Genomic DNA, 17,462 nt, shown 5'->3' on the forward strand with positions numbered 1-17,462 from the left:
TGCGCAGCGGGGAGCCCCTCCCCCTCCCGTCACCATGGGAACAAAAAACAGTCCCCCCAAACACAGCTACAGCCCGTGGGGCACTGCTGCGGGGAAGCTCGCAGCGCCGGAGTCCCGGCTTGGGCACTGCTGGGGGGACTGATGCAGAAGTGATGTGACACTTACCGCAAAGACAGGAAACACCTTTGTTCTCTGAGCAACGCCACAGCAACCTTCCGGCAGGCCCCGGCCCTGCACCGCACCCTCCCTGGCTCGCTCCCTTTCCCCCTCTCTGCCCCAGATCTGCCCCCGGGGCCCATCCACCCTGGTATGGGTATCCTGCCCCTCGGATCCGCCCCGGGGCCCATCCACCCCTGTACCTTGCCCTTCCCCTCGGATCCGCCCCTGTATCCTGCCCCCTCCCAGAGCACCCGCCACACACATCCCCTTAGGGTGAATCTCCCCCATCCCTCTCAGACCCTTCTGAAATGGTTGATGTTTCTGGGTGGGATAGGGTGTGTGCGGGAGAGGGGTTGGTGCAGAGCTGTGGGGTGCATGGGGAGCGGGTGCATGTGGGGGGCGCTGGGGATGGGGAGCTCTCAGGTATGGGGGGGTCTGTGTATGGGGTGTGGGGAGCTCTGGGGTGCATGGGGACCGGGGTGCATGTGGGGGCGCTAGGGGTTGGGAGCTCTGGGCTATGGGGCTCTGTATGCATGGGGGGGGTGGGAGCTCTGGGGTATGGGGGGTGGTGTACATGGGGGGGTGGGAGCTCTGGAGTATGATGGGGGGCTGTGGGAGCTCTGGGGGATGGGGGGGCTGTGTGCATTGGGGGTGGGGAGCTCTGGGGTGCATGGGGACCGGGGTGCATGTGGGGGCGCTGGGGGTTGGGAGCTCTGGGCTATGGGACTCTGTGTGCATGGGAGGGTGGGAGCTCTGGGGTAGGGGGGGTGGTGTACATGGGGGGGTGGGAGCTCTGGAGTATGATGGGGGGCTGTGGGAGCTCTGGGGGATGGGGGGCTGTGTGCAGGGGGGGCTGGGAGCTCTGGGGCAGGGGGGACTGTGTGCATAGGGGTTGGGCGCTCTGGGGCACGGAGGGCTGTGTGTATGGTGGGGTGGGGAGCTCTGGGGTATGGGGGGGTGTACATGGGGAAGTGGGAGCTCTGGAGTGTGACGGGGGGCTGTGGGAGCTCTGGGGGATGGGGGGCTGTGTGCAGGGGGGGCTGGGAGCTCTGGGTCACGGGGGGCTGTGTGCAGGGGGGGCTGGGAGCTCTGGGGCAGGGGGGACTGTGTGTATGGGGGTGGGGCGCTCTGGGGCACGGAGGGCTGTGTGTATGGTGGGGTGGGGAGCTCTGGGGTATGGGGGGGTGTACATGGGGAAGTGGGAGCTCTGGAGTGTGACAGGGGGCTGTGGGAGCTCTGGGGGATGGGGGGCTGTGTGCAGGGGGGGCTGGGAGCTCTGGGGCACGGGGGGCTGTGTGCAGGGGGGGCTGGGAGCTCTGGGGCACGGGGGACTGTGTGCATGGGGGTGGGGCGCTCTGGGGCACGGGGGGCTGTGTGTATGGTGGGGAGCTCTGGGGTGTGTCTGCCGGGGCGAGGGGAGACGGGGGAACATGGGGGGGACACGGGCAGGGGGTTATGTCCCTAGTCCAGGCAGTCCATGCCCGGGGGTCCCGTCTCTGCCTGTGGGGTGGGGTGGGGCGGGGACACACACGCTGCCCCACCCTCCCCGGGGTGGCACGTGGACGCCGCTGTCCCGGCTGGGCTGGGCGGGGTGTCTGCCCCCGCCCGGAGCGGAGAGACCCCCCCTTTCCCCGCCCAGCCCCACGCTTCAAAATTTCTGCAGCTAGCGCGCAGCGGAGGAACCAGCGCCCCAGATCCGCTCCAGCCCCCCAGCCGCCTCTCCGGGCCCCCCAGCGAGGTAAATACCCTGCTCCATGCGTTCCCCCCCCGCCCCCAGCTTCCTACACATCGCGCCTAGAGCGTAATGGAAACATGTCTGGGGGACTCCCCAGCTCTGGGAGCGGGGTGTGTGTGTGGGGGGGTCACACTCGGTGTGGGGCTTGGATCGGAACCGAGGGGTTATTTTGGGGGGGGTGAGCGGAACTTTTTGGGGGTATCACCGTTTTGGGGAGGCTGTGGGGAGGATGAGGGGTGTGTGGCTTGGGAGGATTTCTGGGGGCTGGGTCTGAAAGTGAGGGGTTTAGTGGGGGGTGAGTGGAGTACCGGGGGGGGGGGCTGCAGTGGGTGGGATGACCCTCCTCTCTGGTGGATTGAAGGGGCCGGATGTGATTTGGGGGTGGGGGGATTTGGTCCCTCCGTGGGGGGTTGCCACACCCTGTCAATGGCAGTTTATTCCAGGCAGCTCAGGGTCCAGCCACACCCTGTCTGCACTGAAATTTGGGGGCGGGGACTGTCAAACCTGGGGTGCAGGATTTGTGGGGCTACCCCTCTGTCCCCTCCAAAAAGCCCCACCACAGGACACTGCCCCCATGCCTCTTAACATATCCCCCCACAGCGATTTTGGCCCATCACTGGGGTAAATATTTTGCCGGGGGGGTTACCCCATTAAAAGGAGGGAGCTGTAGAATCTCAGCCCCCTGGAAGAGGGAATTGTGGGGGGAATGACTGTGACCCCATATATTTCATCCCCTGATCTCCCGGCCCCTTGAGTGACATGGGCGGGGTGGGGGGGTCACGGCTGGGGGAAGGAGTTTACCAGGCAGTGTCTGTCTGTCGCACTGGCAGGTGGGCCCTGCAGGGGCTGGTGGGGCGTGTCCGTCTGTCCCGCTGCCCCCTACAGGGAGGGCTCAGAGCTGCCCCTGCTCGGCTGGGGTGGAGGTAGCACAACATGGCAATGCAGGAGCCCCTCCAGGCGGGTTCTGCGGGCTAGGGTGAGAGAAGTGTGGGCTAGTGGTTAGAGTGGGTGGGGCCCTGGCATCAGCAGGGTTGTATAGAAAGCCGAGACCTGGATTTCCCGCGGCTGAGCAGGGCCAGTGCCCAGGGAGGCGTAAATTGAAATGTTGGCGAAGGGGGGGGGCTTTCATCCGGGCTGGTGGCACTCTGGGGACCCGCTGCCCTGGGCCAGCGCCAGGCGCCCGTAGGGCGCTCGGTGCAGGAAGGTGTGGGGTCGTGAGCCCCGCTTCCCAGCTGGGGAAACAGACACACAGAGCGGGGTAGTAGCTCGCCCCAGGTAGGCCAGCAAAGCAGTAACAGAGCCAGGGAACGGACCCAGGAGTCCTGGCACCCAGCCCCTGCTCTAACCCCTAGACCCCACTGCCTGCACAGGGGCAGGACAGAATCCTGGCATCCTGGAGCTCTCGCCCTTCCAGGCCTGCGCCCAAGGCCCTGAAATGCCGACGTGAGGTGGAAAATAACATGCCGGGGTTGGGTTTTCTCTAGGCCTTATAAGGGCAGCGGCTGCAGGCTGCCCCCCGCCCCCTCAGTCACCCCCCCCCCCACTGCCCTTCCCTCCCTCCCTTTGCCCCTCCTCTCTGGCCCCCAGCCCAGCACTACCCGAGAGACCAAGGGAGTGGCTCTGAGACAGACAAGCACTGGTCTAGTGGGTGGGTTGGTTGCGGGGGCGAGGGGCGGGGCTGGGAGCCAGGACTCCTGGGTTCCATGGTCAGGGAGGAGTAGGGCTCCCAGCCCAGTTGCCTAGTTTCTTCCCAGGCAGAGCAGGATCTAGTGTCTGGCCCCCAGCGTCGTGGGCAGGGCCGGGGCGGGGTGAGTCTCCCGCCTGCCAGGCACCCACACAGCAGATCTGTGCTAGGGAGGGACCGAGAGGAAATGACAGGGCTCCTACTGGCACCGTTAACCGCCTTCACCATCACCCCGGCTGTCAGTGTCTAATTAACTTGACTGACTGACTGGTTCTCCCAGCCCCTTCTCTCCTCGGAGGTGGGGAAACTGAGGCAGACAGAGGGGACGGAGTGGTGCAGAGGGTGCACAGTGTGCCAGGGGTAGAACCCGGGAGTCCTGGCTCCCAGCGCTCCCCCCTGCCCCACTCTAACCACTAGACCCTCCTCCCCTACCATCTGCTGGGCCCACTGCTCCACAGTGGAGGGACCCCAGGACTGGGGTATGGGAACAGGTCTCCCTCCCAGCGTCCGGCTCTCAGTTCCTCCCTCCCCCCCCCGTCATAAACCATGTGGGGCCCGTTAACCCCCCCCCCCCCAGTTCAATCTGAAGGTTCCTGGCCTGCCCCAGGGACTGAGAGGTGGGAGGGGCTGTAACCCTTTCACCCTGCATCCAAGCAAGCGGGGGGGGCAGTGGGTGGAAGCTGGGGGGAAGGAAGTGGGGGCAGCACTGGGTGGCAGCGGGGCATATTGGGGAGCAGCCGTCTGACCGCTTGGTTTTGGGGGAGGGGACCTAAGTGTATTCCCCCGCTCCCCTGCTCCCTGCCAGAATATTTCTAGGCCTGGCTGAGCAATTCCAGCTGTTGGAGTTGGGGGCTGGGGGCGTCGGCTCCCAGGACCCGGGCGGGGCCGGAGGGGGGGGACGTCGGCTCCCAGGACCCGGGCGGGGCCGGAGGGGGGCGGCGTCGGCTCCCAGGACTGGTGGCGGGAGATCTTTCCCTCTGTGAATTTGCCCTGTGCCTGGCAGTGCCCCTGGAATGGCTTGGACCCATCCCCCTCTCTGCCACGCAGCCTCAGGGGGCCCCCATCACGAACCCATCTTTCTGTACCAGCCCAGAGCCCTCCGTCACTCCTTCGTTCAGCCGCTCTCTTCCTCCATCTCCCTTTCTCCTCCCCACCCCATTCATGGTACAGAGATGCACACTCCTGCCTCCCCGTGTTCTCACCACTAGCCCCCACTCCCCACTCAGAGCCGGGGAGAGAGCCCAGGAGTCCTGGCCCCCAGCCCCCTCTCCCCAAGTTTTTCAGCCTGGCACTCCCCACAGGGCACTTGGGTCACGAACCCCAGGGTCAGCTCAGCCGGGCCCTGCCGGCAACTGGGGATGGGGCGTCCGCCTCGGACAGAGGCACAGAAACGGCCCCCCTATTTCGTGTGTGTGTGTCTGTTCCTGCTGCCCCCTGCTGGAGCAGCTGGGCTCTGCGTGTGTCTGACGCCCCCTGCTGCGGAGACAGGCCCTGGGGGGTGGGAGTGTGTGTGTGTCCCTGCTGCCCCCTGCTGGAGTGGATGGAGATTGCCCAGCTCTGTTCATATGCCGGATTCCCGTAACACGCCCTGACTCTCTCCCCCCATCTCCTCCTCCCCAGGTGACCCCGCCATGCCGATCCAGCGCACCAAGTCTGTGGGCAACACGCAGGCCCTGACCTCACAGGTGGGCATTGTCCGCCTGCTGGAGGTGCTCTTCGCCTGCGTCACCTTCAGCCTGGTGGTGCACGAGGGGGGCTGGCACGACCGTAACGGAGACTGGTGCATGTTTTGCTGGTGCTTCTGCTTCGCCGTGACGCTGCTGGTTCTGGTGGTGGAGTTCGTGGGGCTCCAGCACCGCATGCCCGTCTCCTGGAAGAACTTCCCCATCACCTTCGCCATGTACGCCACCCTCATGTGCCTTTCGGCCTCCGTCATCTACCCGGTCACCCACATCCAGAACGGCCGCGCCACTGGCAAAACCAAGGACTACCGCATCGCGGCCACCGTCTTCTCCTGCCTCACCTGCCTGGCCTACTCGGTGGAGGTGACCATGACCCGGGCCAAGCCGGGTGAGGTGACGGGCTACATGGCCACCGTGCCCGGGCTGCTGAAGGTGGTGGAGACCTTCGTGGCCTGCATCATCTTTGTCTTCATCAGCGAGCCGGTCTCCTACGACCGCCATGAGGCGCTGAAGTGGTGCCTGGCCGTCTACTGCATCTGCTTCATCCTCTCGCTGGTGGTCATTGTGCTGTGCATCGGGGAGTGCACCGGCTGGCTGCCCTGTGCCTTCAACAAGTTCCTAAGTGGCTACACGCTGCTGGCCGTGCTCATGTACGCCACGGCCACCGTCATCTGGCCCATCTACAGCTTCGACCGCAAGCAGGGCGGTGAGCCGCGCCGGCCCTCCTTCTGCCAGAGCCACAGCTTCTGCTACTGGGATAAGTGGGTGGCCATTGCTGTGCTGACGGCCATCAACCTGCTGGTTTACCTGGCTGACCTGGTGTACTCTGCCCGGCTCATCTTCATCCAGGCCTAGTCGCCGGGGGCTGCTGGACCGGCTGAGTGCTGGGGACAAGGGCTGGTCTCCCAGCGGGTTCTCTGGATTTCATCCGTCTGTTTTGCCCCTCATTCATTTATTTATTCTTTTCTTTTCTTTTTCTTTATCCTTTTTCTTTCATTTATTGTCTTTATCTTTCTTTCTTTTTTCTTTATCCTTCTCTCTTTGATGCTTTCTTTCTTTTTCTTTCTTTCGTACTTTTCCTTTCTCATAATAATTCATTTTTTTCTATTTCATTTACTGTCTTTATCTTTCCTTGATTCTTTTCCTTTATCCCTCTTATTCTTTCTTATTTCTTTGCTCTCTTTTCTTTCATTTCCTCTCATTAATTCATTTATTCTTTCCTGTCATGTATTTATTTGTTTATTTTCTTTCTCTCTCTTTCGATCGTTTTCATTTATTCCTTCTTTTCTTGGAGCTCTCTCTCTCACTTTCTTTTCTTTCTCTTGGTCTTTTGTTCTTTTTCTCTCATTTATTTTCTCACTTTCATTCTTTTTCCTTCTTCTTTTCTCCCCCCTCTCCTCCTCTCCAGCATTGCCCGTCCTGGCATACCCACTCCCTTGTAATAAGTGTTATCCTTTTTGCCTTAGCCTGGCCCTCTGAGAAGCCCGTTGGCTCCCCTCCACAGTGGCTGGGGGGCGGGAGTGGGGGAGGAATCATGGGTAATCACCGGCCATTCTATGCCTTTTATCCAGCGGGAGCTGCAGCAGATGAAAGATCGGTGGCCTGACTAGCAGGGCCCAGTGGGCGCCGGAGCCTTTAAACCCAGCACCTCCAATCCCAGCAGAAGTAGGGGGAGAAACAGTGGGGAGGGTGGGAAAGAGGTGACGACTCCCCTTTAATGGAAATATTTGTCTGGAGGTTAAAAATGCTTGCCTGCCAGAGTCTTAAAGGTAATGGGTGCACTCTGGTACCTTCCTAAGAAAAAGCCACCAGTGGTTAAACAGCACACAGCCTTTAATGAAAATATTTGTCTGGAGGTCAGAAATTCTTGCCTGCTGGAGTCTTAAAGGTAAATCACCGAATCAGCCCTCTAGCTGGAAATTAAAAAAAAACAAACACCAAAAAAAAACCCCATTTGCTTGGTTCTTGAATATTTATCCAGGGGTTTTAAATAGTCCTGCCGGCCATTATCTTAAAGGTGATGTTGCCGGATCTGTGCCTCACAGTGCTAGAATGTAGTTAGCTGCTTACATTGGTCCAGTCTCTCTCTTTGTATCGTTCATCTGGGTTTTTTTATACATCTATTTTTTACACTGGTATAAACGCAGACAAAAAGTATTATGGTCTTTGTTGCAAGTGTTTGTGTCACAATTGACCTAGCAAATTATGGGGCGGGGGGAGTTTATATACGTATAAATATATAGAGAGAAAACGGGAGGTAACAATAAATGACTGAAAGGTACTTTGTGTTTGTCTGTCGTCTCTCCTGTTTAGAGCTTTGCTGATAAGGATAAGCTGGGGTTATCCTGACAAAATGGCTCAGGGGGGCGGGGAATGGGGCATAGGGCCTTTCCCCTCTAGTGGGCGCTGGATCCCATCCAGCCCCAGGGCAGGGACTGGCTGGCTCAGGGGGGCGGGGAACGGGGCCCGGGGCCTTTCCCCTCTAGGGGGAGCTGGATTCCATCCAGCCCCAGGGCAGGGACTGGCTGGCTTAGGGGGGCAGGGAATGGGGTGCGGGGCCTTTCCCCTGTAGGGGGCCCAAGCTCCCATCTGGCCCCATGGCAGGGACTTGCTGGCTCAGGGGGTGGGCAATGGGGCCTTTTCCCTCTAGGGGGCGCTGGCTTTGATCCTGCCCAAGAATTGGGGGGCAGGCTGGCTGGTGGGGTGAACACAGAAGAGGGGGCATGGGGGGGGAGCCCCCCGTCAGTGAAAGGCTTGTTTCTCTGCAGAGGCTGAGGCTGGGCGTGGGGACGGACGGGCGTCCGGCCCAGTGGAAATTCCAGCTCAGAGCTCCGTTTCCGCTGTGGGGAGCTCTCTGAACGCAGCTGTTGTTGCGTAGGGATGGGCCGGGGGAAGACCCAGAGAGAGGATATGTCACCATCTCCCGCGGTGGCAACTCCAGTCACCACACTGGGACGCGCAGAGGCCCACGCCCCGCCCCAGAGGCGGCCGCTTCTCAGCCCTGGACAAGGGGTCCACATATACCCAGCCCCCACCGCACCCCAGAGGTGGCCGCGTCCCAGCACCGGGCGAGGGGTCCCTGTACACCCAGCCCCTGCGCCCCACCCCAGAGCTGGCCGCGGTCCCAGCACCGGATGAGGTCATTGCTATGTATAGGTGGGGGGCTCTGTTTTCCAGCGCTGGGAGGAGCTGGCCAGGGTGCGCTCCCGGGGCTGGTGCCAGAAGGGGCCGGGCAAGGCAGGGCCTGGAATTAGGCGATTCCTACAAACAGCCCTGTCTGGCTAGTGTTAACCCCTTCCTGGCTTCTCCTCCCCTGACAGCTGTGTCCTCCACGGTGAGGGGAAAGCATCAAGAAGAGAACCCAGGAGTCCTGGTTCCCAACCCCCCCCGCTCTAGCCACTAGACCTCTTGCCCATAGCGGTGGCATTGTAGGCTCCGGGCCCGTATCTAGGCATGGGCGTAAATGGTTCATGTAAAGCTTTGAGGCCGAATGGCCTGTCAACCACCCTGAGTTTTGGGGCGCTAGGCCCAGTGGGCTCGGAGTGGGGTGGGGGAGACGCGATAGCAGGTTCTGGGGTCACTTAACCCCGAAGCTGCCTTGGCAACTGAGGGGCGTGCGTGGAAACAAGAGACGCTCATTAAGACCCTCAAGTCTAGGACATTGCCAGGGGCACGGAGGTTCGATACAGACCCCAGCCAGGATGCCGGGCATGGCTCTGAATACACCGGCCAGCCTCCCAGGCGCGAGGGCCAGCAGGCCCATTTGCTGGGCCAGGGCAGTACCTTTGGTCCGGGTCAGCCTCTCCCCGAGGACAGGGATGTGCAGATGGGCAAGGGCCGGGATTTCTGCTGGAATTTGTGTGGGCCGGAGCAGTTCTGTCTTCACTTGTTGCACTGAGAAACGTGGCTGGAGCCCTGCTCGGCCTTGGGGTGGGAGCAGCGTGGGGTGGGGTGCAGCGGGGTTCCCGACCAGACGCAGGATGTGGGAAACTTGATTCTGGACCAAGAAGCCTCTCAGAGCTGAGGCGAGAACCCAGGAGTCCTGGCTCCCAGTCCCAGCCCCGTTCCCCCCACCCCCTCCACACACACACACTATTTTTAGCCTGGATGAGTCAATCTGTTCTCAGGAAAGGGAGATTTATTGGGGGGGGGCGTGTCCGCAGTGTGAGTCAGGGACCAGCTATTCTCTGCAAGCACCTTCACCTGCCCAAGGGCTGCCTGGTTCAGGGGCTGAACGGGACCCACGTGGGGTGCCCCACAGCAAGCAGAGCACCCCACACTGCCCCAGCCCAGCATGCACTGGGGCATCGTCCAGCCATTGCCCCCAGCACGCCCTCCCTCCCCCCAACCCCTCCATCCCTCCCTTTACCCACGACCCCATCCACCCCCGACCTGTCCCTTTACCCAGCCCTTCCTCCATTCCTCCCCCACACCCCTCCATCCTCCCCACCCCTCCAGCACGGCGGGTGCGTGCGGCCTGGAGGCAGGGCACGGGGGAGTGGGTCTGTGGGAAATCTGGGGTGCTGCTGGGCGGTGAGGGGGTGGGGAAGATGTGTGTGTTGGGGCACTAGGGAGTGGGGTTCGGTGGGGGGTGCTGGGCAGTTGTGGGAGGGCCTGGGGGAGGAGGTGCTGGGCATAGTGGGGCTAGGGGGGCTCTGGAACTGGGGGGGATGTGTGCGTGGCGTGGCCTGGGCCCGCCCCAGGGGGGAAGGGGCACACTGGCAGCAAAGGGCCAGGCGGGCCACTGTGCATCTGCCAATTGCTGGTTTGTAAATAGTGCCCCGCACTGGGCGAGGAGGAGCGGGGCCACCCCTGCCACGCCGCATTGCCCCCGGCCCCCCTCCCACGCCGTGTCCCATTGCCCCCGGCCGGCCCCTCGCTCCGGGGACCGCCCCCCCCCACGCCGCGCCCCATTGCCCCCGGCCGGCCCCTCGCTCCGGGGACCGACCGCCCCCCCCACGCCGCGCCCCATTGCCCCCGGCCGGCCGCTCGCTCCGGGGACCGCCCCCCCCCCACGCCGCGCCCCATTGCCCCCGGCCGGCCCCTCGCTCCGGGGACCGCCCCCCCCCACGCCGCGCCCCATTGCCCCCGGCCGGCCCCTCGCTCCGGGGACCGCCCCCCCCCCACGCCGCGCCCCATTGCCCCCGGCCGGCCCCTCGCTCCGGGGACCGCCCCCCCCCCGCACGCCGTGCCCCATTGCCCCCGGCCGGCCCCTCGCTCTGGGGACCGCCCCCCCCCACGCCGCGCCCCATTGCCCCCGGCCGGCCCCTCGCTCCGGGGACCGCCCCCCCACGCACGCCGTGCCCCATTGCCCCCGGCCGGCCCCTCGCTCTGGGGACCGCCCCCCCCATGCCGCGCCCCATTGCCCCCGGCCGGCCCCTCGCTCCGGGGACCGCCCCCCCACCCCGCGCCCCATTGCCCCCATGGGGTCACACAAGGTTAATCCGGCCCTGCCCCAGCCCGGCCCGGGGTTGCAGCTCCCCAGTGTGGAACCGGCAGAAACGCTGGGGCTGCAGCGACACCTGCTGGCTGGTGTGAGACCAACAGAAAACCGCGCCCCAGGGACACCCCTGCGCTCCTCACCCCCGCCTCCGCCTCGGGAGGGGAACGGAGTCTCGCAGTTAGAGCAGGGGGGATGGGAGCCAGGACTCCTGGGTTCTATCCCCGGCTCTTGCATTCTTGTGCTTAATGACACTGGCCATGTTGCTGCCCCTCTCTCTGCCTCAGTTTCCCTACCCGTGCCACAGCAACCCCACCCTGGGCTCTTCTGTTAGGCTCCCCCATTGCCCGGGGGGGAAAGCCCCCCTCCTGGCCCCAAGGTCTGATGGGAACCACATCTTCCTGGGCCATTTGTTCTATACCCCTTCCCCCAGTCCCCTGGGTTGGGAAATCCTCCTCCCCTCCCCACCGCAGCTGTTCCCTGGACTTCTGATAAGGCCCCTGTTCCCCTCCAGGCTCTAATCATTAACCCTCAGGGCCATGGGAAACCTAGAGCACAGGACATAGCCTGCCCCCTCCCTGCCCCCCGATCAGCCCCCTGAGCCCATCTACCCCAGTATCCCACCCCCTCACTGCTCCCCAATCAGCCCCACAGGCCCATCTACCCTGGTATCCTGCCCCCTCACTGCTCCCCGATCAGCCCCACAGGCCCATTTACCCCGGTATCCCACCCCTCCCTGCCCCCCCGATTAGCCCCACAGCCCCATCTACCCCGGTATTCCTCCCCCAATCAGCCCCACAGGCCCAACTACCCTAGTATCCCGCCCCCTCCCTGCCCCTCTGGACCATACCCACGGGCCCACCTACCCTGGTATCCCACCCCCTTCCTGCCCACCGGACCAGAGCCCTGGTGTTACCAGATTTGCCCGTTACTTTGGGGTACGCTCATTTATTAGGGTTACTCTTTGGGTGGGGGGGGTTCTGTATTTCTATTAACGTGCTGGTTATGTCACTGGTGGTCTCACACGGAGCTCTGCCTCTCCCTGCTGCAAGGTCCCTCCCAACGGAGCTTCCTGCAGGACCTCGGTTCCCCTGGGCTGGCTTCCTCCAGCCCCAGAATCGGATGAACACACACACACAGCGCATCGGAGAGGACCCGGTTAATCAGCACCCCCAAGCTGACCCCTTATACGCCCCCAGACTCAGCAGACCGGGTCGAGCAGCACTTCCAAGGTGCCACCCTCCTATGTCCCTGGTTCAGCATGTCCCTATCCTCACTTTCACGGCACAATTGCCCTGGCAGGAACCCACTTGATGAGCAAACCCCACAGGAGTTTTGGGCCCTGCTGGGATCTTTAGCTTAGGTACAAGGAGTGTCGCTGCAGAGCGAATGGGGAAGCCAAAAAAACACCCACAACGGGGACAAAGAGAGAGAGAGAAGCAACCAGCTTAACCGTGAAAGTTATTTATTGCCAGGTAATAACCAGAGAGGAGCCAAACAAACAAAGCGGTTATAATATTAAATCAAACTAAAACTTGATTGTAAAAGGCAGGTTTAGAAAACTAGAACGGATCACACAAGCCAGGGTCAGAAGGCTACACCGAGAGAGAGCTGGGTTCTCGCCACTCTGTGAAGCTTGAATCAAGCAGGGGTCCCAGGTGGGGAGGGGGGGGGTGGCTGCGGGTTCAGCGTGCTGGAGACAGGCAGAGCCCCCAGCACGATCAGTCAGGAGAGGATGATGTCCCAATGGAACCGATGCAGATTTTGGATCCAGGCGTCAGAGCACTTACTTGAGTGTGGGTAGAGGGGTAGGGCAAGAACAGTGGTTCAAGGAAGAACATTAGATGTGTTTGGGGGTAAATTGTTGGCCCAAGGGAGGATACCAACGTTGTTTTGTTCAGACTAGACAACAGGAGCTGATCATTCCTGGCTATGGACGGTGTTCCTTCCAGGGAGCTCACAATACAATTAGGGAGCTTCAGTATTTTGGATACCAGTAAAGGAGTCAATACTAGAATTGGGCTGATAACTGCTGAGCTGGGGGTGTGCAGGCATGGGTTCATTAACATTGGGAGCAGCGATCCCCCAGCGTGCCGTGCTTCCCTGCTTCGCTGGTCCCAGAGTTCCCTGCGGGTCTGGCCTTGGGATCTCTGGTCTCCAGGCTGTAGGCTGATGGAGATGCCTCCTTGTCCCACCTCCGATGCACATGAGGCCGGGGAGTTGCCTTAATCCTGTCACCCTCTTCCCAGGGGTTTCGGTGGGTCTCCCACGGCCTTTCCATTGCTTTTTGTAAATCTGTCTTCAGAGCAGTTTTGGTGCAAGCAGAGGCTTGGGGGAGTGCGGGGGAGATGGAGATCTTTTGTGAGTCAGACAGACTGGATACTGCGCCCTGGTTCACCAAGAACACAGAGGTGACAGGTATCCTGCCCCCTGCACCACAGCATGGTCTCATCTACCCTGGTATCCCACCCCCTTCCTGCTCCCCAGATCAGAGCCACGGGCCCATCTACCGCGGTATCCTGCCCCCTTCATTGCCTCTGGATCAGAGCCACGGGCCCATCTACCCTGATATCCCACCCCTCCCTGCCTCCCAGACCAGAGTCACAGGCCCATCTACCCTGGTATCTCACCACCCGTCCCTGCCCCCTGGACCAGAGCCATGGGCCCATCTACCCTGGTATCCCACCCCTCCCTGCCCCCCTCGTCCAGAGGCATGGGCCCATCTACCTCGGTCTCAGATAGTGGTCAGTTGTAGCTTTGTCAAAGTCAAAGGAAGATACCAAACGCCCCCACATGGGCAATGGAGGAATAACTCCCCATAAGGAAAGGCTGGTCCAGCCCCCTACTCCCCTCCCCCCTGTAATGCATCTGGGGGATGAGGGAACCCTCACAGCCCTTCCTGACCTCACTCTGGGCCCAGGAAGGTCCACTGCCCCTGAGGCCATGCTAACTCATGTGTCGGTCAGTTCCGCAGGCTAAAGGTGACATGTCCTGGGTTTAACAGCACGGGGCACCGCTCCTGTGGTTGGGGGAGGCAAGTCGCTGTGGTCTGGGGTGGGATAGGGATGGACACACTGACCCCCCCCATCCTTGTCCCCCTCCTTCCCGGAGTCCTTCACCTCCGCGCCCCTGTTCTGTTTGTGCGTGAATAGTATCAGGTCTTTGGCCTTTTGTTCCCTGGCTGCCTGCATTGGACGCTGCCCAGGCCCTATTCCAGGAAGCTGCCTGCCTGGGAGAAGGGGAAGTGTGAGCCCCCACAATGCCACCACCCAGCTCTGGGGAATTTGACCCCCACCATGTAGGTTTCCTGGGAGAGGGATTTTGGGGTGTGTTGGTAGAAGCACTGAGGAAGAGAGAAAAGGGGGATCCCTTGCAGCAGGGAGTTTCTTAGCTGAACCCCAAAATTACCGGTCAAGGGAGTGTTCCCCTGGCTGAACCCCAAAATGAGCTCACAAGGGGTAATTCCCTGTGTTCAACCAGAATATTTTCCCATAGCAGGGAGATTTTTCCTGTTGAACCCTGATATGAGTCTGGAAGGGTCCCCCTGAGTGAACCCCAATATTATCCCACAGGGCAGGGGTCTCCTGGGTGAATGTTGATATTAGCCATAGCAGGGATGTGAACCCCCCAATATTATCCCATAGCAGGGAGATCCTGGGTGCCTTGATATTATCCTGGGGGGACCCTGAGAATGAAAACTATTATGCTCTAGGGAGGGGATTCCCTGGATGAACCCTGATATCAGAGGGGTGCCACCAGGTGACCCCAATATATCCCATAGTGAGGAGTTCCCAAGGTGACCTGTGCTATTATCCTGTAGCAGGGAGTTCCTCAGGTGACCCCTCATATTATCCTTTTTGGGGAACCCTGATATGCTGTAGCAGGGAGTTCCCTGGGTGACTCTAATATTATCCCATAGCAGTGCATTCTTCTGGTGAACCCCAAGATCATCCCTTAGTGGGGCATTTCCCTCCCCACCCAATTCCAGGCCCCAGAGGATTCTGGGATAGATTTCAGCATCATGCTTTGTTTTATTTCTCTACTAAAAATGGCAACCTCACAGCCAATAAATAGAAGTGAATGTACAGCCCCCGCTCCGCCCCCTTCCCCCTCCAGAGAGCAGAGACCTCCCGGGCATGGCCCCCCACCTCCTGCCACAGAGATGGACTCGGAGTCCACTCCAGGTGTGGTAATCCAGGCCAGGATTTCACTGAGGCCACAGGGAGGAGAAAACCCGGCACTGGATCACCCTGCCAGCTGGAATGGACTCGACTAGATTCCCCTCTCCCCCCCCCCCGCCCCCCGTCCCATGGACTGGTCCTTCTGGGACTGCAGGCTGGGGGAACCCGGCACTGGATCTCCCTGGCAGCAGGAATGGACTCGATAGGATTCCTCCCGCCATGGATTGCCCAAGTGTGCCCTATGGGGGGGAGGGAAAACCCGGCACTGGATCCCACTGCCAGCTGGAATGGAGTTGCCTTGATTTTCTCCCCCCCCCGCCCAGTTATCTATTGGGGCGGAGATGGGCTCTAAAGCCAGGACTGGATCCCCCTGACAACTGGAATTCACTGAATGGGGGCAGGGAAGCCCCCTTCCACTGCCCCACTCCGCCCACAGCTCTTTCATGCCCAGCACAATGGGGCCCTGGTACCGATGGGCCCTTTGCACGACAGGCCCTTGCAAGATGGGACCTCGAACGATAAGACCATCTCACGGTGGGCCCTTGGCACTGCAGCCTGTGCACGATGGGGCTCTCGCACGATGGGTCCTTTGCACAACGAGGCCTTCGCACAATGGGAACTCACACTGGGGCCTTGGCATTGCAGTCTGTGCACGATGGGGCCTTTGCACGAGGGGACCTTCTTTGCACAATGGGGCCTTCGCCCGACGGGCTCCTCACACAACTGGACCTTTGCACAAGCAGCCTTTGCAATCTGGGGCCCTCGCACGAGGAGCTTTCACACGATTGGTCCTCCCACGAAAGGAGCATTGTCCAGCTGGTCCCCTGCTGGCCACTGGCTCCTCCCCGCCACGTGGGCGGTCCATCTGGTCAGGCTGTGTGTGGGTGTGGGGAGCCAGGGGGGGCTCAGCAGGGGCGGATCTCGGACACCACCCGCTTGGGGAACAGTTTGTACTGCAGCCAGGTGGGCTCTGAAATGAGACGGGGTCAGGGGTGAGGAGGGGAGTGGGGCAAAAATACCCCCAGCACCCCTGCAGCTCCCCTCTGAATTCCCCTGCACCCCACAGGGCTCCCTCCATCCTCTTCAGCTCTCCCCCCACCGGACTCCCCTCTTTACCCCCCAGGATCCACCTCCTCCGCCCCCTGCCCTGTGGACATACCCCTCCCCCCACAGATCTACACCCCCACCCCTTTCCTACTGCCTTCCTACAGCTCCCTGTCCCCACACAACCGCCCCCCCAGTACATCTCTTGCCCCCACGGCTCCCTCCCTGCCCTCACTTCCCCATAGCTCCCCAACAGCTCCCTCCCTGCCCTCCACTGCCCCATAGCTCCCCAACAGCTCCCCCCCTGCCTCCCACTTCCCCATAGCTCCCCAACGACTCCCTCCCTGTCCCCCACTGCCCCATAGCTCCCCCCACGGTTCTCTCCCTGCCCCCCACTGCCCCATAGCTCCCCCCACGGCTCCCTCCCTGCCCTCACTTCCCCATAGCTCCCCAACAGCTCCCTCCCTGCCCTCCACTGCCCCATAGCTCCCCAACGACTCCCTCCCTGCCCCCCACTGCCCCATAGCTCCCCCCACGGCTCTCTCCCTGCCCCCCACTGCCCCATAGCTCCCCCCACGGCTCTCTCCCTGCCCCCCACTGCCCCATAGCTCCCCCCACGGCTCTCTCCTTGCCCCCATGGCTCCCTCCCTGCCCCCACTTCCCCATAGCTCCCCACGGCTCCCTCCCTGCCCCCATTTCTCCATAGCTCCCCAACGGCTCTCTCCTTGCCCCCCCCACTGCCCCATAGCTCCCCCAACGGCTTCCCCGTGCCACCCCAGCCCCCTGCCCCTCACCGTCGTAGCAGGCCGGCAGGGGCAGCAGGCCATCGAAGCAGTGCGAGGGGGCTGGGTAGCTGCAGCTCTGGGTCTGGTTCTGGCTCCGGCAGTAGAAGGTGACGATCTCCCCGTGCTGGACCTGCCCTTCTGGGATCTCCTGGATCCAGAGCTTGCGGCCCTGGTAGAGCACACGGCTCCGCTGGGCGGGCACCACGCAGCGCGCTGCGGGGAGACGGGATACTGGGGTGATGGGCCCGTGGCTCCAGCTGGGGAGGGGCAGGGAGGGGCGGGATAACGGGTAGATGGGTCCATGGGGCTGATCCAGGGGGCGGGGAGGGGGCAGGATACGAGGGCCCATGGGGCTGATCTGGGGGCAGGGAGAGGGCAGTATACCGGGGTAGATGGGCCCGGGGGCTGATGTGGGGGGATGGGAGGAGGCGGGATACCGGGGTAGATGGGCCTGGGGACTGATCACGGGGTGGGGATGGGAGGACAAGGGATACCAGGGTAAAATGGGCCCAGGGCTGATCGGGCAGGGATGGGAGGAGGTGGGATACCGGGGTAGATGGGCCTGGGGACTGATCACGGGGTGGGGATGGGAGGACAGGGGATACCAGGGTAGATGGGCCCGGGGCTGATCGGGCAGGGATAGGAGTGGGCGGGATACCGGGGTAGATAGGCCTGGAGGCTGATCACGGGGTGGGGATGGGAGGACAGGGGATACCGGGGTAAATGGGCCCAGGGGCTGATTGGGCAGGGAT

The 17,462-nt window shown here is 62.0% G+C and overlaps 2 protein-coding genes across 2 annotated transcripts in view; both read left to right on the forward strand.

Annotated features, from left to right (window-relative positions):
• Positions 1 to 17,462, forward strand: part of LOC144279334 (alpha-1B-glycoprotein-like) — a 937,253-nt gene that overhangs the window by 743,408 nt on the left and 176,383 nt on the right. The window lies entirely within an intron of this gene.
• On the forward strand, positions 1,773 to 7,532 carry MYADM (myeloid associated differentiation marker). The gene is made up of 2 exons (XM_077840465.1): positions 1,773 to 1,897; positions 5,199 to 7,532. The coding sequence occupies exon 2, from the start codon at positions 5,210 to 5,212 to the stop codon at positions 6,113 to 6,115; it is 906 nt and encodes a 301-aa protein (XP_077696591.1). The 5' UTR covers positions 1,773 to 1,897; positions 5,199 to 5,209; the 3' UTR covers positions 6,116 to 7,532.

This window comes from Eretmochelys imbricata, chromosome 23 (genome assembly GCF_965152235.1).
Source record: "Eretmochelys imbricata isolate rEreImb1 chromosome 23, rEreImb1.hap1, whole genome shotgun sequence".
NCBI lineage: Eukaryota > Metazoa > Chordata > Testudines > Cheloniidae > Eretmochelys > Eretmochelys imbricata.